This window comes from Bos indicus x Bos taurus, chromosome 3 (assembly GCF_003369695.1).
Source record: "Bos indicus x Bos taurus breed Angus x Brahman F1 hybrid chromosome 3, Bos_hybrid_MaternalHap_v2.0, whole genome shotgun sequence".
In the NCBI taxonomy this organism is placed as follows: domain Eukaryota; kingdom Metazoa; phylum Chordata; class Mammalia; order Artiodactyla; family Bovidae; genus Bos; species Bos indicus x Bos taurus.
This window is the reverse complement of record NC_040078.1, coordinates 34,303,256-34,324,711: the sequence shown is the minus strand read 5'-3', so window position 1 is coordinate 34,324,711 and position 21,456 is coordinate 34,303,256. Positions and strand designations below refer to the sequence as shown.

General features: G+C 44.1%; 1 protein-coding gene across 1 annotated transcript; it reads left to right on the top strand.

Annotated features, from left to right (window-relative positions):
- The first annotated feature begins 23 nt into the window (after positions 1 to 23).
- On the top strand, positions 24 to 19,914 carry SARS (seryl-tRNA synthetase). Its single transcript, XM_027536306.1, has 11 exons — positions 24 to 275; positions 7,533 to 7,603; positions 10,731 to 10,811; positions 12,407 to 12,565; positions 13,537 to 13,680; positions 14,415 to 14,570; positions 17,206 to 17,427; positions 18,012 to 18,141; positions 18,409 to 18,566; positions 19,063 to 19,192; positions 19,495 to 19,914. The coding sequence occupies exons 1-11, from the start codon at positions 140 to 142 to the stop codon at positions 19,650 to 19,652; spliced, it is 1,545 nt and encodes a 514-aa protein (XP_027392107.1). The 5' UTR covers positions 24 to 139; the 3' UTR covers positions 19,653 to 19,914.
- The last annotated feature ends 1,542 nt before the right edge of the window (positions 19,915 to 21,456 follow it).

The following is a 21,456-nucleotide window of genomic DNA, read 5'->3' as shown; positions in this document are numbered from 1 at the left end:
CAGAGGTGGGGCGTCCCCAAGCTTCCGCCGCGCCTGCGCAGGAAGGGCGGATCAGTGCGCGGGTGCAGTGCGGCGGTCATAGGCTGACTGCTGTGGGCCGAACCTCACTTCCCTTAGTGTTGACCCGGGAGAAGGAACGATGGTGCTGGATCTGGATTTGTTTCGGGTGGATAAAGGGGGGGACCCAGCACTCATCCGAGAGTCGCAGGAGAAGCGCTTCAAGGACCCGGGACTGGTGGACCAGCTGGTGAAGGCAGACAGCGAGTGGCGACGATGTAAGTACCGGGACGCGCGGAGTATCCCCGGACCCTATCCCCAACTTCATCTCTCGGATCTCCTGAACTTCCACCCTTCGTTAAGACTCCCTCCCAGGTTGCGATGGCTCCGAAGCGCTCTCTGTGCCCCTCAAAACGCATCAGGCATCCGGAAGTCAGATTATCCCCCTTTCCCCCTCCGCCGGGGCTGTGCGCTTCCCTTCCCGGCGGGCTGAGTGCTGATCGCTACTTCTGAGTCTAGGAAAAGAGCGTGGCGCAGGCGCATCAAGAGCTGTCAAAAGTCTTCCGGCTGCAAGGGTAGCCAGAGGAAAGCCTGGGCGGGGGGGAAGGTTTGTAGAGTTCCCCTTTCCGAACACTTGTCTTTGGTCGCCTTCTGTCTATTTCTCATCTTCAGCGAGGTCATAGTGATCTCTTTCTCTCTTGATAGAATCAAAGGTTTCAACCTGAGTCATATCTACAGCGCAGTAGGTTCACTCCGTCCATATTGGAAGCATTTTGGGACTGAGGAGGCCGCTCCTGGCTAAAAACAGTGAACCCGGAGCCTTGGGGAAGGGCTCCCCCTCTACTGTGGGCAAACCTTTAAGAACCGAGAATAATCTTCCTTGGTAGATCAGACATGGGCATAGGGGTGTGGTGAAGCAAGGAAACGCTTGTAATTATTGAGGCTGTTTAGTTGTGATTTGTGGAAGTTTTCCGGGAAAGACATTGGTAGAGTTGGGCTAGAACCTGGCAGTGGACCGGGCATCCTTCATGATGCTAAATAAAACCGTATAACCCTCTGCCTATCAATCTGCCTAGACTAGCCGGAGTAGTCACCAATTGGCCGGATACTGTCAAACACGTGATTTATTCTGTCTGATGCAATAGGTTTGCAACCAGCTAGAGAGCCAGGTTTATGACAGCTCACTGCATAGGCGGTCGCTGTCCAAAAATATGGTGGATTTCTGTTAGGAAAGTTGATTTTCGTACATTTTAGTGTCACCCGTGTAGGGAAGGAGTTGAAGGAAGAGTTGGTAATATGAGGGTATTGGTTACCAGGAGAATATTAGTTTAGCTCAGGTATTCTGCTGATTCTGGTGGTTAGTTTGACTGTGAAATCCCACCACCTGAATCCATATGTGAAGTTTTGAGTTGCAATTGAATTAAATGGGAGGGGGGAAAAAACTAGTTTGGACACTGTTTACTGAGTCAGATGTCAGAAGTATCAGATTTTATATCAGTCTAGCCATTGTAGCTCAGACCGTAAAGAATCTGCCTGTAATGCAGGAGACCCAAGTTGGATCCCTGGAGAAGGGAATGGCAACCCACTCCAGTATTCTTGCCTGGAGAATCCCATGGACAGAGAACCCTGGCAGGCTACAGTCCATAGGGTCGCAAAGAGTTGGACGTGACTGAGCGACTAACACTACCACTAGCCATTGTCCAGTTGCTGAGTGACTTCAAATGTGTTACCTAATCTCTTGGGTATAATGTACAGGTCTTTAGGAAGTTCTGTCTTGTACCTGAGGAGTGGGTATGTGGTGAGGGGATGGATTCTTCAGGGACAAGGTTGTGTTTTGATCATCTGTGTGTCAGTACCCAGGATGTACGTAGACATAAGTGTGTGCTAAGTCGCTTCTGTTGTGTCTGACCCTTTGGAACTCCATGAACTGTAGCCCGCCAGGCTCCTCTGTCCATGGGATTCTCCAGGCAAGAATCCTGGAGTAAGTTGCCACACCCTTCTCTGGAAGATCTTCCTGACCCAGGGATCCAACTGGGGTCTCTTGTGTCTCCCGCATCGGCAGGCAAGTTCTTTACCACTAGTGTCACTTGGGAAGCCCCTGCATATACATGTAAGATATACATATACAGATGTGTACATATAATCATAATCCCAGTACCCCTCACTGTACCTGGTCCTTAGTAAGGACTTGACAAAGGTTTGTTGAAGTCTGTGTTCAGGGCACTTATCCATATGAAAAGTGGTTCACGTAGTTTATTTTCTACATATCTATTGATTTGATTCTTTTCTATTTGACATCCCTAACCAATAGTCTCTATAGCTAAGGGGAGTTAATGATTTTTCCCATTTCTGGTTGCTTGAGGTGGACATTGAGGGATCTTGTTTCAAGATTCTTTTACATCTGAACCTCTGATCAGAAATTAGGGTTCTTCTATCATTAACTGCAACAAGGAGTTGCAACCCAGAGCCACATGAAGAACTCAGATCATGTTCCCTGACTGAGGACACAGCAAGCTTCATAAGGCCCTCCATTACAACTATACGTATATGTCTGCCTGTAGACCTCCGAGGTCGAGGGCTCTGTGTAGAATATAAAGCTGCTATGACTTGGAGTCAGAGCACCATATTGGAGTTTACTACATCTCTTCTAACTTCAAGGATTTGAACTGTGATTTCTGCTTTTATTTCAGAGTAATATAATGAGGACACATTTGAGCATATAATAGGCATTTGTCTCGACTACTTTCAAAGTCACTAAATTTCCATGTATCTTGAAATCATCTGCCACTAACTGCAGGAATTATCAGTTGAAGTTGTTATTTCTCCTCAACCCTATTGCACTGCCTTAAACCAGGCCCTTACACTGGAGTAACTTTGTGTTTCCCTTTCACCCCAGTCTCAGTTTGTTCAGGCCCACACCTGGGACATGTGATCCATATACGATATTTCTGTTGTAGCATTTATGTTATTTTTTATATACAGCCTTTTAAGACTAGGAATGGAATTGCTAGGTCGTAGGGTAGGCAGTCTACAATCTTGCCCTTGATACTGGAAGTCCTTTGAATTTTAGCCATTCCGGTGGATATATAATGGTATTTTGTGGTTTTAATTTACATTTTCTTGATAACTAAAAATATTGAGCACCTTTTCATATAGTACATGTTAGCATTTGGACAGCTTGTTTTGGGAGGTATCTGTTCAAGCCAGTTGACTAGTTTTTATTTGAGTGTCTTTACTGTGTAGGAATTCTTTATTCTGTATACAAGATCTTGTAGATTACATACAATGCAGATATTGTCTCCCAATCTATGACTTGTCTGTTCACTTTCTTTTAATGAATAGAAATTCTTGATTTTAATAATGTCTAATTTATTGATTTTTTTCTTTTATAATTTGTGCTGCTTATGCTCTGTTTAGGAAATCTTTCCATATCCCAAAGTACTAAAAAGATTTTCCTTTTTTTTTTTTTTCCTAGAAGTTTTATCACTTTACATTTCACATTTAGGTAGATTTATCTCATTGATTTTGGTATATAATGTGAGATAGGGATCAAAGCTCATTTTTTTATGTGGAAATCTAATTGCTCATGATAAAATGCAGCTGGGTAGGAAAAGAAGGGCACTTCCTTAATCTGATACTAGATATTTATCAAAAATCCATAACTAACATTATTCTTAATTATGAAGTATTGAATACTTTACTCCTGAGGTGGGAAACAAGATGAGGATGTTTGTTGCCCTCACTTTTCATCAACATCATGTTAGAGGTTCTGAACAGTATGAAATAAGGCAAGAAAAAGAAAGAAAAGATTGGAATAGAAGTAAAACTGCCATCTGTCCTTATTTGTGGATGACTTGCTTGTATATGCAAAACTTGAACTACTAATATTAAATAAATTTAGCAAGATCACTGTATACAATATATAGAATGAATAATGCTGTTTATATATACAGGGAACAATTAAAAAGCATCTGATACCTACAAGTATATTTAATTAATGACATTCAAGATCCCTACACTGAAAACTATAGAACATTTCTAGGAGAGATTAAAGATAATGAAGGAACATGCTATATTCATTGATTGAAACATTCTGCATTGTTACTGTTTTTTAATTGTCATATTTACCTTTTATTTCCCAGCATCTCGTACAGTGTTTTCTTTTATATTCCCAACACTTAGCACAGGGCCTTGCCAATAAGTGGGATTAAATCATTAAAAAAAAACTGTAAGTAGATATAGATTTACAGAAAGTTACAAAAATAGTTGAAGAAATCCTTCACCATTTGCCCCATTGTTAACATCTAATGTAACTGACACAATATCAAAACCGGGAACTTGACACTGCTACCATCCATAGACCTTATTCAGATTTCACCAGTTTTACATGTACTTGTTTGTGTGTGCCTGTAGTTCTGTGTGAATTTATTGTATGTGTAGATCTGTATAACCACTGACACACTCAAGATACACAACTGTTCCATCATCACAGAGATGCCTTTTGCTAGCATCCCTCTGTATTCCATTCCCTTCCCCTGCCCTGTCTAACCCCTGACAACCCTTAATCTGTTCTCCATCTCTGTAATCAGTGTGAATAAGTGGATGAGAAAATAGTTATATAGTTTGTACTGAAGTTAAGTTTAAATTTAGTTTAGGTCAAGTTTGGCACAACTTTAAAAGAATAGCCATGTCTAGGTACTGTCTCATCTCTGTTGTTCAGTCACTCAGTCATATCCGACTCTTTGCAACCCATGGACTGCAGCACACCAGGCTTCCCTGTCCTTCACCATCTCCCGGAGCTTGCTCAAATTCATGTCCATCGAATCAGAGATGCCATTCAACCACTGCATCCTCTGTCGTCCCCTTCTCCTCTCGCCTTCAGTCTTTCCCATCATCAAGGTCTTTTCTAATGAGTCAGCTCTTCGCATCAGGTGGCCAAAGTGTTGGAGCTTCAATTTCAGCATCAGTCCTTCTAATGAATATTCAGAATTGATTTCCTTTAGGATTGACTGGTGTGATCTTCTTGTAGTCCAAGGGACTCTATAAAGAGTCTTCTCCAACACAGTTCAGAAGCATCAATTCTTCAGCATTCAGCCTTGTTTATGGTCCAGCTTTCACATCCATACACGACTACTGGAAAAACCATAGCTTTGACTATATGGACCTTTGTCAGCAAAGTAATGTCTCTGCTTTTTAATATACTGTCTAGGTTGATTATAGCTTTTCTTCCAAGGGGCAGGTGTCTTTTAACTTCGTGGCTGCAGTCACCATCTGAGGTGATTTTGAAGCCCAAGAAAATAGTCTGTCACTGTTTCCATTGTTTCCCCATCTATTTGCCATGAAGTGTAGGACCAGATACCATGATCTTTGTTTTTTGAATGTTGAGTTTTAAGCCAGCTTTTTCATTCTCCTCTTTCACTTTCATCAAGAGGCTCTTTAGTTCCTCTTTACTTTCTGCCATAAGGGTGGTGTCATCTGCCTGTCTGAGGTTATTGATATTTCTCCTGGCAATCTTGATTCCAGCTTGTGCTTCATCCAGCCTGGCGTTTCACATGATATACTCTGCATATAAGTTAGATAAGCAGGATGACAATATACAGCCTTGATGTACTTCTTTCCCAATTTGGAACCAGTCCATTGTTCCATGTCTGGTTCTAACTGTGGCTTCTTGACCTGCACACAGGTTCCTCAGGAGGCAGATAAGGTGGTCTGGTATTCCCATCTCTTTAAGAATTTTCCAGTTTGTTGTGATTCACAGAGTCAAAGGCTTTGGCGTAGTCAGTAAAGCAGAAGTAGATGTTTTTCTGGAACTCTCTTGCTTTTTTGATGATCCAGCAGTTGCTGGTAATTTGATCTCTAGTTCTTCTGCCTTTTCTAAATCCAGCTTGACCATCTGGGAGCTCTTGGTTCACATACTGTTGCAGCCTGGCTTGGAGAATTTTGAGTTTTACTTTGTTAGCATGTGAGATGAGTACAATTGTGCAATAGTTTGAATGTTCTTTGGTATTGCCCTTCTTTGGGATTGGAATGAAAACTGATCTTTTCCAGTCCTGTGGGCACTGCTAAGTTTTCCATATTTGCTGGCATATTGAATGCAGCACTTTAGCAGCAGCATCTTTTAGGATTTGAAATAGCTCAGCTGGAATTCCATCACCATCACTTTGTTCATAATGATATATACTATGTTATACTACGTAGTGATGTATACTACTAAGGCCCACTTGACTTTGCACTCCAACATATCTGGCTCTAGGTGAGTGATCACACCATCGTGATTATCTGGGTCATGAAGATCTTTTTTTGTATAGTTCTTCTGTGTATTCGTTCCATCTCTTCTGCTTCTGTTAGGTCCATACCCTTTCTGTCCTTTATTGAGCCCATCTTTGCAAGAAATGTTCCCTTGATATCTCTAGTTTTCATCTCTAGTCTTTCCCATTCTGTTGTTTTCCTCTATTTCTTTGCATTGTTCACTTAGGAAGGCTTTCTTATCTCTTCCTTGCTGTTGTCAGAACTCTGCATTCAGATGGATATATCTTTCCTTTTCTCCTTTCCCTTTCACTTCTCTTCTTATCTCAGCTATTTGTAAGGCTGTCTCAATCAGCCATTTTGCCTTTTTTGCATTTCTTTTTCTTTGGGATGATCTTGATCATTGCCTCCTATACAATGTCACAAACCTCCGTCCATAGTTCTTCAGGCACTCTATCAGATCTAATCCCTTGAATCTATTTGTCACTTTCTCTGTGTAATCATAAGGGGTTTGATTTAGGTCATACCTGAATGGTCTAGTGGTTTTCCCTACTGTCTTCAATTTAAGTCTGAATTTGGCAATAAGGAGTTCATGATCTCATCTCTGGTCATCATTTTACCTGTCCAAAGCTAAAGGACATATTGTTGCTAAAACTTAGATTCAGGAGGTCCAACTTCTGCTAATCAGAGTTAGACTGATGAATTGCAATACCATGATGTTAATGTGGGCCAGAGTACCTATGCAGGCTGATTAATGCACAAAAGAAAACAAAATGTAAGAAATTGAATTCTTCTCAAGGCTGCCAGATGAGCATTGCATCAAAGCAAAGGAAGTTAACCATTTCTGGCATAGAGATGTAGCATCCAAGTTCTTGGGAATAGAAGCTTGACTGCCTTTTTTCTAGATCCTGGTGCATACCACATAGTTTTCCTTAAATGAATTTAAGATAATTGAACAGGTTATAGTTACATAAGTAATTTTCAGGTTTCTCAGATTTGTTACTTTATTTACAGTGGTATCATTCAAGTTATGATACTTTTTAATTTTAGTCCCAGAATGGCCTTTTCATGGTCACCAAATGCTGGGGAATCCTATTGTAATCACCAATATAAGCTGTCTACATTTGGGGCTAAAGCTCTCAGATTTCACAGCTTCACGAGGCACATCATTTAGTTCTGCCTGCAGTTCGGCCTTGGGCTGAGATCAGTCCAAAGGAACCATGATTACGAATGAGGTATGTTAATTATGTGCCTGTCTTTGGTACATTCTTGGGTTCTTTATTCTTCAGGCAGATTTCGGGCAGACAACTTGAACAAGCTGAAGAACCTATGCAGCAAGACAATTGGAGAGAAAATGAAGGTAAGAGAACCCAGTAAGTGACTGGAGAGCTTGAGCAGAGGTATTTAATCTTATTCTTAGTTAATACATGATTTCTAGCTTAGTGTTTAATTCTATGTGCTACTGGATTTCTTACCAAAGAGGGAAAGTTATTTTAAAAAGAAAGGGAGGAAGGCAGGAAGGGAACTAAGAGGCATTTTCAAGAATCAGTGACTCCATCTGCTGTCTGCAAATATGTTTTAGTCCGTTCTGGCTGCTGTAACAGAGTTCCACAGACTGGATGGCTTATAAACAACAGAAATTTATTTCTTAAAGTTCTGGGGGCTGGAAATCCAAGATTAAGGCACCAGCAGATTGGCGAGAGCTCACTTCCGGGTTCATTGACAGTCTTCTTGCCGTGTCCTCATGGCAGAAGGAGCAATGGAGCTCTCTGGATTCTCTTTCATAAAGGCACTGATCCCATGATGTAATCACCTCTGAAGGACCCCACTTCCAAATACCGTCACATTAGGGATTGGGTTTCAACATGTGAATTTTGGAGGACACAGATATTCAGTCTGTTGTAAAACAAGATTCTTGCCACACAAGTCATTCATTGTCTCTTCTGTTCTTAATAATGTGAATTCCACCAATAATCCCTTCCAGTGATTTCTTGAGCTCAACCTACAGTGCCAGAAAGGTTTTCCTGTGGTAGATTTCAGAGTCTTTATCCCAGTGTCATCATACTCTTTAATTAAAAGAACACACTGATACTGAGTCCAAATCCTAGATTTTGATTTATGTGACTTCAGGCACGTTAACTTCTGAGCCTCAGTGTTCTTGTGTGTGAAATGGCAATTCTAACACTAACCTTTAGAATACAATTGTGAGAACTAAAACTTCTTAATACAGAAAACCTGGCACAATGCCTAGACCATGGTAGTTATTTAGCAATTGAGAGTAGCAATGGTTGGCAAGTAGTTACTGGCCTTTATCCAAGAAAAATTCTTCCTGTCCTGAAGAATGTTAAATTTCAGCTCAACTTTGTTTTGGCAACCAGATCGGTTCATATTTTTAATCTTTCTTCAAAAATATCGTTAGCTCTTTAATCATTTTTCATAAAACATGTTAAATGTAAGCCATAATCTGTCCTGTTTTTAAGTTGTAAACCTCTAAAATAAACCAAAAAATTATGCAATTTAGGAACCTGAACCAAGAAAGATGATAACAAAAAGATTCCCTGGGAATCCGACACCTTATCCTTCATGATATTCTGCAGCCTTCTCTTTAACACTGTTTTGTTACACTTTCAAGCGTGTGACAGGCTATAGAAATTGACATGGATGATGATGGTACAGTTTTCTTCCTCTGGTGAAACCCTTGACACTAAATCAGTTGCATGTCAGGGACACCAAACTAATGTTAATTTTCGTATATACTTCTGCCTGAATGTTTTTGGGGGCATATATACAGATAGTGCCAACCAAGTATTTTTCTTAGCAAGAAGATGGGAGTATTTTCATTTGCATTAACATTCTTAGATCCCTAGCTGCTGGTCCTACAAGGAGTGTTCTCTCTCGCTGTCCATTGAAACAATACTCGAGGTGCTTTAATTTGTATAGCACCTGAAAGCAGTCAGAATCCTTTCACATACATCTCATTTTGGTTTTGATCTTTGCTGTAAACCTAGAGTATAGGTAGTACATTTGTTAGCCCTATTGAAAGGGTAGGAAATACCTAAGATAGGTATTGGCTTAGGAAATACAGGAGCGTGTCTAAAATCATGCCATAAGTTAGTTGCAGAGCCAGAACTTGAACTCAGAACTTGAATTTGCTCCCCTGAGGGATTATCAGAGAGCAAGAGGGCCTCAGCTATCTTAGCTACCAAGTGGAACATCTTGAACATCTTGAGGTTTAGGCCATTTTTTCCCTACCTTGGTGGTCTATGCTTGTCCTTATCAAGACTCATATTCTGATACTGTCAGACTTTTCAAAATTTAAAGATGATTTTTCTTGAATCACTGAAGGGTGTGAGTTGGGTTTTGATTGAATCCTGACTTCTCACTTTGGTGTATGGAATGTCTAATGAAAGTGAAAAGTGAAAACTGCTCAGTTCAGTTCAGTTGCTCTGTTGTGTCTGACTCTTTGCGACCCCATGGACACCATGCTTCCCTGTCCATCACCAACTCCTGGAGCCTACTCAAACCATAGCCCATCAGGCTCCTCTGTCCATGTAATTCTCCAGGCAAGAATGGGTTGCCATTCCCTTTTCCAGGGGATATTTCTGACCCAGGAATCAAACCTGGGTCTCCTGTATTCTTTACTGTCTGAGCCACCACAGAAGCCTAAATCTTTAGAAAAACATGATTTCTGTATATCGTTTTTACTTACAAAGCAGACCCTAATTCTTCTCAACTTATTTTTACATGTGTGTTCCTGAGGTCTTACAGGTCTTGTTATAATGGGCTTTGATAATATTCTTTATCTCCGTTTAATTTAGGAAGAATTTGACTCTTCGAATTATCTTCTCCTTAGCTCTGGGTAAAGTTTAAAAATGATGATTTGATAGAATATTGTGAAGAAGGGTGAGGAGAGAAATCAGAAGGGAAAAATATCTAGTACACCCTTGCCGTTTTGCTAAGGCACACTGATTGCTCTAAACTTAGTTTTGAATTCTGTGGCTTTTTTCCTCAAAAACCGTGTTGCTTTGACTTCCTGATACTTCATCATCCCATCCATTTTTATCCTGAGCCTCAGGCCTAAGGGCTGGGTTTGTTCTCTGCAGGTAGACGGGGATTCACAAATTGATACAGAGGCATCTGCCCACCACTGGCTCCTGACCAGCACACTGAGCATTTTCACATGATCCTGGGACCGTAACACTCTGTGTCCATGTCAGACATTTTCTTCTCGAGTTCCTGATACTGTCAACACTCTGACCCTGATAGGTTAAACCATCTGTCCAGGATCAGAAAGCTAGGAAGTGGCAGGATGAGGACTTGAAATCTTGACTTCTTCTAATTTACTGATGTCTCTCCCATCTGTTGCCTCTTTTAGAGACTCTAGGTTATGTAGAATTCTGTGATTAGTTTATATGATGCATTAGTGTGGTGTGCACTTATAAAACTATGTCAGAAATGTTCTAATTAATTTTTTTCCTTTCCCATAGAAAAAAGAGCCAGTGGGAAATGATGAGTCCATTCCAGAAGATGTATTAAATCTCGATGACCTCACTGCAGACACTTTAACTGTAAGTTATCGTCCTTTCCCGGGCTGGGATTGTGTTCTTTTATCTTAACTTTGTTCCTGGACGAGCAAGTCCTGACACTATGCTTCATCCAGCATTGCTGCATTCTTGAATTTCTGCAGCTGGGATGTAGCCTCATCTACCTTGTTAATCTTGATACTTGAGTATTAGAGATGAGACAGGTGGAGTGGAAAAGTCAAGATTAGGAAGACAAAAGAGTAGAAAGAGAAGAAAACAGGAGCTGAATTATGTTTGATCTATATAACTCCATTTCCACAGAGTCAGGAATTTTTCAATTTATTGTAATTCAGTATATATTCACTACACTGGGCCTAAAGCAGTACTTTTCAAGTTTTTAATCACTGAACACAAAACCTGCAACACAGAAGCGTGACAAGAGCAAACACAAAAAAGCAAAGTCGCTGTACTTAAAGGGCTCACTTGGGGGTGCTATTCCTGACCTGCCCTACCTGCTAAGGGTCTCCCCAAGAAATCAGAGTACACTTTGAGCCCCCTGCAATAAGGACTACAAAATAAGTTTAAGAGAAGTTCTCTTATACACAATGGAGTATTACTCAGCCATGAAAAAGAATACATTTGAATCAGTTCTAATGAGGTGGATGAAACTGGAACCTATTATACAGAGTGAAGTAAGCCAGAAAGAAAAACACCAATACAGTATACTAACGCATATATATGGAATTTAGAAAGATGGTAACAATAACCCTGTGTACGAGACAGCAAAAGAGACACTGATGTATAGATCAGTCTTTTGGACTCTGTGGGAGAGGGAGAGGGTGGGGAGATTTGGGAGAATGGCATTGAAACATGTATAATATCATGTATGAAACGAGTCGCCAGTCCAGGTTCGATGCACGATACTGGATGCTTGGGGCTGGTGCACTGGGATGACCCAGAGGGAGGGTATAGGGAGGGAGGAGGGAGGAGGGTTCAGGATGGGGAGCACGGGTATACCTGTGGCGGATTCATTTCAATGTTTGGCAAAACTAATACAATATTGTAAAGTTAAAAAATAAAATAAAATTTAAAAAAAAAAGAATACGCTCAAAAAAAAAAAAGAGAAGTTCTCTTGCTTCTAATAAATTTGCGCTTTTTCTAGAGAGCAATTAAATGTGTAGTATGTTGGTTTAATCAGGACACTGAGAGGTGCGCTCAGAAAATGCATGGCTGCTCCTTGTTGTGTGGCAGAAACTAACACAGCGATATAAAGTAGTCATCCTCCAATTAAAAATAATAAAATTTAAAGAAAGAAAAAGTACAAGTTAAGGGAAAGAGCTGTTAAAGAGTTATGGTATTAACACTCCTGAGATACACGGGAATAAGAGGAGTGGCTGGAATTTATCCATCTCTGCCTTAGGCACCCTGAAAGAAAATGCCAGTGGATTTGTCAGGCAAGACTATATATATCCCTGTGTGAGATGACTCTCAGTTCTTTGAAAGCCTCCAGTGTCAGTTTTGAAAATGCTATCACAGGAGTTGTCACTAGAGCGCAACAGGGTTGAGGCAACAGAATTTGTTGCCTACCTGGTCCTTGACTTACTGTGGCCTGGGGCGGGCTTGGCCTTGTTCACCTACAGAACCTAAAAGTCTCACAGATCAAAAAAGTCCGCCTCCTCGTCGACGAAGCCATCCTGAAGTGTGACGCCGAGCGGATAAAACTGGAAGCTGAGCGGTTTGAGAGCCTTCGGGAGATCGGGAACCTCCTGCACCCGTCGGTGCCCATCAGCGATGACGAGGTAGGTGGCAGCGCCACCGATAGCGGCTGCCCTGTGTCACCCCTCTCCGCTGGGAAAGGGGGCGGGGTGGGAGGGGGACAGTGAAAGCTGGCACTCTCGGTCTAAGAAAAGCAGGCTCTTTGTGTGTTTGCCCTGCCCACCAATTGAGAACTGTGAAAGAGTCAGATCCCCGCCTGATTGGGAAATAGCAGAGACAGCAGGTAGGTGGAGACTCCTGGCACGGAAACCTCTCCCAAATCAGGCTGCTGTCCCATCCACTGCTTGTTGCCCCTGGTAGCAGCTCGCCTTGTGGGAGGGATCTGCAGAATCAACCTCACCCCTCACCCACACCCTGCTGGGAAGCCGCAGGTTGAAGGGAAATCTGCATGATAAAAGTTTCCTGCTGAGTGGGAGCTTCCCCAGCACAAAGCAGCTCAGAGCCTAGCCTTTGTTCCCTGACACCCCAGCCATGGCAGGGCCCATCTGTGCCTCTTTCATTCATTCCCTGGAGAACTGAACATTAAACTCATTGAGGGCTGGGGTGGCAGACTCTGGAGGTCAGAGCCCCGAGCCCGCCCTCATGTGGCCCCAGGACCAAGGAGAGCCTGGAAAAAAAGAACTCTACATTCTCCTCTGTACCCCAGGCAATGAGGATTGTCCAGGAGAGGGTTTTCCCTATATAGGATTTTCCAGGATTCATTTGAAAGGGTTAAAAAAAAGAGAGAATACTACAGATCTTTTGGAAAACCATGATTTCAGTTCCATGGCTAGAATTGCTTCTAGGAATTTATAAATTATTATTTTTCTGTTGAAGGCAAATTCTGTAGCGAATTCCCTTCTCTAGTCCCTGTACACAGGGCCAAAACCTAGTGTTTGAGTTAAGCAGAGACATCACAGAGCCCTGGGTTGTTCTTGGAGATTAGGGTTTGGAAAAATGGAGGCTGTAGACTTAAGAGCTCACGCATCTCTCTGTCCTGGTCTTGCTTCCTTAGGATGCCGACAACAAAGTAGAGAGGATTTGGGGTGATTGTACAGTCAGGAAGAAGTACTCTCACGTGGACCTGGTGGTGATGGTAGATGGCTTTGAAGGCGAAAAGGGGGCCGTGGTGGCTGGGAGTCGAGGGTACTTCCTGAAGGTAAGAGTGAGAGGTTGGTTATAAAGGTTGGTTATAACCAGTGGGGTCAGTTACAAGGAAAGAACTGCAAAAAAGAAGTGCAGAAAACGTAACACACTTAAAGAGGCCAAATATCTGCCTTTCTATCACAAAGTTACTGGCAATTAGATGCAATTCTCTTTCTAAAGCAGGAGTGTGCTTATCAGGATTCCCTGGAACAAAAGCCACTAAGTGATCCTCCATAATGAATATATGTTTTGTTGACTGAATTAGAACAGTCTCTGCCTTTAAGGAGCTCCGTGTAATTGGACAGTCAGACAAGGAGCATAAGTGCTGTGCCCAGGGTGCTGTGGGAATGGATGGGCAGAGGCAGCAAACCCAGATCAGCTGGGACAGAGGGAAGACGCCTTCAGGAAAGCCTTCCAAAAAGGACATGGTAAAGTCATTTTGAAAACACTGTCCATATAGGTTTGTTGCGCATTTACAAATAAGTCCAGTGTTTTAAGACTTCGCACAAGGAAACTCTCCCATGTACCTTGGGTGTATCATCCTTTTCCTTTGATTTGTATCTTAGAGGAAATGCTTTTCAGATGATACGCTGAGCTCTGGTGTTAAGAAAGAGTCTCTAGAGTCAGTGGATCTGCAGTCTTTGAGGCCTCCTGTGTGCCCCCAGTTGCCTCTGGGTGTAAACACTAGCAGATGGATGTGATGGTGGCAGAACCCAGTCACTCGGTGCTGTGTCTCTGCTCCCTCAGGGGGTCCTGGTGTTCCTGGAACAAGCACTCATCCAGTTTGCCCTTCGGACCTTGGCAAGTCGGGGCTACACTCCCATTTATACCCCCTTCTTCATGAGGAAGGAGGTCATGCAGGAAGTGGCACAGCTCAGCCAGTTTGATGAAGAACTTTATAAGGTGAGTAGCCTATGGCAGTGTAGCAGAATCTCCTTAAGGTAAGAAGTTTAATTTCGAAGATACCGCACTGCTCTCCAGCAAGACTTCCTTAGAGGACAGAAATGTTATATATAGCGGCTGTTGAGCACTTTGGTGGCTAGTGCAACTGAGGAAGTAAAATTTTAATCTTAATGTAAATGACCACGTGTGACTAGGGGCTACCATTTGGACAGTCCAAATGTAAAGCCTACTTTTTTTTTCCCTACATGGTTTATGTGATGCACTGAAATTGATCTTTAGCACCTTGAGCTTAGAAAAGAAGCTCATAGATTATTATTAAGCTTGGACGTCAGGAACTTGCTAAAGTTGCTGATCTACCCACTCCTGACCCCAGACAGGAAGCTTCCACGGGGGAGATATACTTTCCTTTGGATGGATGTAGCTTCCCGTTTATGGCACTTTCTCAACCATGAGGTATCTCAGGGTGAGCCAGAGGATTTGAGTTGAGGTACAGAAGGTCATTCTGAATCAGTCAGCTTTAACATCCGCCATCGCTCCCATCTGTGCCAGAATTTCTGGTGTCTCTACTAATGGCTACCCGTCACAGCTGAGGTCACTGCTCACTTGTCCCTCTCCTTCAGCACCGTTCCATCAGGGGTGGAGGGCTGGGAGAGGGACTGTGTTCCTATTGGCTATTTCCTTCTTAAATCCATGTAGGAAGTAGTTAGACAAATGCTCCTGGCCTCATCTGACTTATCTATTGAGAGAGAGAAGTTTACTACTCAGAACCTTCTTCCCACTAGGTCCTGTTGTTGAGTTCAGAGTTATGTTTTCTTTCAAGATGCCATGGGAAACAAAATGCTCTCTCCAAACATTAACACAACCTTCGGGCCCTCTTCTTCTTCCTTTTAATGAGAGGAACATGTGTATTATCAGATGGGACCTCTTTTTATCTTTTCTCTCTTTTTTTTTTTCCTCCCATCTCAACCCCCAAGATTGAATGAGTGATCACTGACAGAACTTTAGAAGTAGATGCCCTGCAGGTAACACCAGGGAGAAGCTTATATGAAGGATTACGAGAAATATTACATAGCAGGTGCTCCCTGTGTTCCCTGCATTCTCTGTCTGTTATCCGGATGCTTCTTGGATCCATAGGCAAGGAGAATCACAGATCTCCATATAGAGGAATTTGGGCTGGCACTTCTTAGCTCATAACCTCAGTTCATTAATTCTCTAGAGCAGTGCTGCCCAACAGAACTCTCTGTAGTAGTAGAAATGTTCTCTGTTTCTGTCTTATCCAGTGTGGGAGCCACCAGCCACAAGTGGCTCTTGAACACTTGAAATGGGGTTCATGCAAACCCAGGAATTAATTTTTAATTTAAATAGCCGTATGTGGCTACTGGCTGTACCATATTAGACCACAAGCTCCCTTGTTTTTGTGTTGCCTGTGAACAGCCTCACACGGGGTTAAGTCCCCACTGTTAGTTAGCAAGGTCGTTTCCCAGATTTCCAAACGCTGGCCCAGGAGAAGTTTGCTGTCCTCTTTTTTTTTTTTTTTAATTTTAATTAAATACCACATGACAAAATTTGTAAGTGGTGGTGGGAAATCGTCTTCTTTCCCATTACCTCATACGGTTGTCATTTTTAATATTCTTTTAGTGCCTTTTTTCATACATATATTTTCTCATACTTCTAATCACACCGTATAGATTGTCTTTTCACTTCACGTTGTATCAGAAGCGTTTTTCAGTGTAACTGCATGGTCTTCATAACCATCACTTCTTAATGGTTACATAATATTACATGGCATGGATATAGGCTGCCCAACTCTTCCCCTGTTGAATATTTAGGGGGCTTCTGGGCTTCCCTGGTGGTTCAGTGGTAAAGAACCCTCCTGCCAACACAGGGAACAAGGGTTCAATCCTTGAGTTGGAAAGATCCCCTGGAGTAGGAAATGCGTATTTATAGGGCTTCCTTTTTTTGCTATCAGTAAGTTACAGTGAACTTTGTTCTGTATAGCTTTTTTTTCTCTTTTGCATTACTTTCTTCAGCTAAGTACCAGAGTGATTCTTCAAGGATTATAACCCTAGATTAACCCACAAGTATCAAAAGAGCAGAGACTATCTCCTTTTGCCCAGCACTGGCAAAAAGAATTTGGCTTTTACTAAATGCCTCACAAACATTTGTCAAGTGGATTAATTCATATTGCTACCAGCTCAGGTTTTATTGCATACCTGCCGTCATTGGCCATTATATATCATTTATAAGTGTTTCATTTATTAGGTAAAGCAAAAACAGTATCACAGGGAATTCCCTGGTGGTCCATTGATTAGGGCTCCATGCTTCCACTGCAGGGGAGCATGGGTATGATCCCTGGTTGGGGAACTGAGATTTCACATGTCACATGTTACACCCAAGAGAAGAACATAGTATCAGAATATTTTTTCTTCTTTTTGCATTACTTGATCTCTAGTAGGGACCCCATTTTGGACTGACCTGTTCACTCCCTTATCTTTTTAGCATCTCCTGCTCACTCTCAGGCAGGGATTGAGGAAAATTCATCCTCCCATCACACAGATCTTCTTTGTGGCTTCTTGCTAGAGCTGAGGTTCTCCTCCCTCAGTCTTAACTAGTAAACATTACCCTGCTCCCACAGGTGATTGGCAAAGGCAGTGAAAAGTCTGATGATAACTCCTATGAGGAGAAATATCTGATTGCTACCTCTGAACAACCCATTGCTGCTCTTCACCGGGACGAGTGGCTTCGGCCAGAGGACTTGCCAATCAAGTATGCCGGCCTGTCCACCTGCTTTCGCCAGGAGGTGGGCTCCCATGGGCGTGACACCCGTGGCATCTTTAGAGTCCATCAGTTTGAGAAGGTGAGTAGACAGGTCAGGGCAAGGCACGGGACTCTTCGTCTGTCTCTCCAGGGTGGTTAGTGGAGAAACAAAATCCGTGTCGTTCAGCCCCATCCCAGCTCCAGTCTTTTCTCTCGTTGCCCCCATCTGTGTTTGTAGGGAAGAGGCTGAGAATCGCACAGTAGAGAGGCTGGAAGACAGACTCAGGAACCAGGCGGCCTGAGTCCAAAGGCACACTCCACCACTTACTGCTGTGTAACCTTGAACTAGCTGCTTAAACTCTCTGTGCTGTATCCTCCTCCGTAAAAGGAGGATAATAGTAGTACCTGCCTCACTGGGCTACTGTGAGGATGAAACCAGTTATCACATGGCAAGTACTTAGAACAGTACCCAGCACATTTGTGGGGCACTGTCGACTCCGGCAGCCATTCTTGCTGCAGCCCCAGCCAGCCCAGTGCAGCCCCTGTCGCTCGCCGGGGGCCCCAGCCCCGCCTGACTCTCGGTGGGGTAGGAATAGGTCTTTGTTGCAAGGATAGCTCCCACCTCAGCGTTCAGTTTATTCACCCCACCCCATCATCCCTGTCTCCTCGGATCTGTCCTTGCAGATAGAGCAGTTTGTCTACTCCTCGCCACACGACAACAAGTCCTGGGAGATGTTTGAGGAGATGATTGCCACCGCGGAGGAGTTCTACCAGTCTCTGGGGATCCCTTACCACATCGTGAATATCGTCTCAGGTATCCGCCTCCCTCTCCTGCATCCCACAGACACCACCCGGGCCAGTGGGGCTGCCCCACAAAGAAATAGCCCACAATCCAGTTAATTGCCCATGTTAATTAAAATATCACACTCTTCTCCCTTGGGAGCTTTTGGTGATAAGAATATCTGGGCATGATTTTTCTTCTAGGGATAGGATGTGAATTAAAGAACTCTTTGGGCTTGCTAAAGGTTAGCCTTCTGAAATAGCATCCCTCCTTCATGAATTCTAGGGGTTTTCCTTACAGGTTCTTTGAATCATGCTGCCAGTAAGAAGCTTGACCTGGAGGCCTGGTTTCCAGGCTCGGGGGCCTTCCGTGAGTTAGTCTCCTGTTCTAACTGCACAGACTATCAGGCTCGCCGGCTCCGAATCCGATATGGGCAGACCAAGAAGATGATGGACAAGGTTAGATGGTCCCCGAGGAGGCAGGCGGTGGGGCCTTTTAGCACAGAGTGGAGCCACCTTATTTTGGCCTTTGGGGGACATCATGTCCCAGCGTCATGGGGAAACCTGAGCTACTCACTCTAGGCCAAAGAGGGAATCTGAAAATGACTTTCACTGAATCAGGACTGAGTCCTTCTAGATGGAAACCTGAGTCTAGCTCTGTTCTACAAAATAATTCTAGTTTTTTCTCCTCTTGGTTTTGTTCTCTGTAACTCCGGATAGAGATATCCCCATTTGTCTACACAGAACAGGTGGAGGCAAGGTCTTCCTTCTCGTGCAAGAAGGTCTGGGTTGTAGGCTTATCTTTCCAAACCCAGTTTTCAGGCCTTCATCTTTTCCAGGTCAGGGGCTTGAAAGGGGTTGAAAGAAGGAGGCCATTGGGTAGTCTGTTCCTTCCCTCAGAGGGTCAGCAAGGGCTTGGGTATAACTGCTCCATCTGGGGACCATCTCCTTGCAGGTGGAGTTTGTCCACATGCTCAATGCCACCATGTGTGCCACAACCCGCACCATCTGTGCCATCCTGGAGAACTACCAGACAGAGAAGGGCATCCTCGTGCCTGAGAAATTGAAGGAATTCATGCCGCCAGGTGAGGCTCCCTGCCTTCCTCCTCTTGTGCATCTTCCCGCTCCTGCACCAGGTTTTCTTGATGATTCACAGGCCCCCAAACTCTGCCTTGTCCCCTGGTGCCAGGCACTGCAAGGGGCACGGTTGAAAAGTAGCCAGTACAGGTGTGTTAGTCTGTTTAAATGCAGCTAAAATTCAGGCTGCGCAAAGAAAGGAACAGAGGAAAAGCGTTGCCCACCGTTGTCTCGTGGAACTTTCCCCAGAGGTCCCTGGGCTTTGACCCTTGAGGAATGGCAGGTTATCTGGTTGACGCTTCCCTTTCAGGTCTCCAAGAACTGATCCCCTTTGTGAAGGCTGCGCCCATTGACCAGGAGCCCTCCAAGAAGCAGAAGAAGCAGCATGAGGGCAGCAAGAAGAAAGGGGCAGCGAGAGATGTTGCCCTGGAGAGCCAGCTGCAGAACATGGAGGTCACCGATGCCTGAACATTCCTTTGTCCCCTCCACCAGGCTTCCACTGCCATCAGGTGCAATCTCAGAACCTGCCCAAGGCAGGGAGCCAAGCACGCATGCATCGCCCACCCCACCTGACTGCATTACTCAAAGGGAACCATCTGCCACATACAGTGTGACGTTCTCTTTTCTCATTTGGGCATAGGGTACATCACCAGTGACTGATGAAACCATGTAATAAAGCATCTGTGAGGGAGGCCAGGACTCTTCCTCAGTCTTCTGCCCAGGGCTTGAACCCTGTCTCTGACAGTTCTCCCTGGAACCATATTCACTTCTGCTTGTCCTGCTATATATAAGGTTGTCCATGTAGCAGAGAGCCTTTGAGGAGGTAGGGGAAGGCAGGAATAGCTTTTGTAAAGGCTCAAGGGGAAAGTGAAAGCTTTGAGTCTTAGACACACAGACTTGCAGGGCAAGGGCAAGACCCTCCTTTGTAAATGCTCTACTGCTTTGTTAAAGCAGTTAGGTAGGACCAGCTTAGAGACCTGAGTTGATATAAAAAGCTGCATAGCACATCTGTTCCCTGGGAAGGGCTTCACAGAGAGAGAGGGAGGCGGCGAGACAACACAGTGGATGAGACTATATTTAATCTCAAAAAAGCCCTTAGATTCAACACACATGGAACAGGGAGGGCCTTATTCACAGGTGCCTCTCTCCACTCATCCCCAAATGGGAGACTAACTGCCTGGCAGCTTGTTGCTACAGCTCTAGAGAATCGATAGAGCCCACAGGATGGGGCTAGTGGGAACGACATTGTATTCCTTTCTCTGGAGCTTCCACCATTGGCGTAATGGCCAGTTCACCCTTTCCCTTGGGGAGGATGCTGTTTAGGCTCTTAATTTACCTGCTGCCTTTCATCTGCAATCTACAAACACTTCACTTTAATAACACCTTCTGTTAGTTTAGTGCTTCTCCCCTAGGAGCCTAAAGTACCTCCTGTAGATGATCTCTTTTATCTCTGTGGCAGTCCCAGACAGGAGGGTGGGGACATGATTATATCTCTCCCATCACAGGGAAGACAGTACAAGGTGGGTAGGGGAGATGAGAAAACGGCCTCCTGGAAGCCAGGAGTCCTGACTCCTCAGCAGGGGTTGATGCTTGCTGTGTTTCTTCGGCAGAATGAGAACAGGACTCTGGCCTGCCACGTGGGAGCTTTATTTTATTTTCCCTAGTCCCTAAGCAGCAACTTCCCCGGGCCTGCTGAAGCTTGCTTAGCACCCAGAAAAGAGGCCATGTGCTTGCTTTTCCACTGGGGGCTTGGGCTGAAACTGTGGATCTTGCTGCTGGGAAACCCCATCAAGACTGGGGCACCTGAAAGGGTGACCGCAATGGCCCTCTTACACAGGCAGGCTCATAGCCTGCCTCTACTCTAACCATGCCCCCACTTGGACAAAGCCAGGGCAAGAGAACAAAAGAGCAAGCTGCTCCCATGTACTTGGAAGGACGAGATATTCACATTCCTGTAGCTTCAACATTTTGATTTGAAGAAAGGCAGTTTACACAGTGAGCAGAAGACCGGTTTTGGTCACCACCACACACTGCTCTTGCTTGTTTGAAAACCTCATTGTACTTTGGGGTTAGAGGCTCCAGTGGCCCTGAACACCCCCGCCTAGCCTTAGAGGTCACTGTAGCTTCCTTTTCTCCCCACTCCCACCTTCCTGGCTGCTGGTGCCAGAAACCTTCCACCAAGAGGCACCACTTTTCCCTGTGGCCCTGAAAGCGTTCTGGGAGGGCTGAAGCTGGGGCTCTGAGCCCCTGGAGGCCCAGGCCCAGCTCCTGC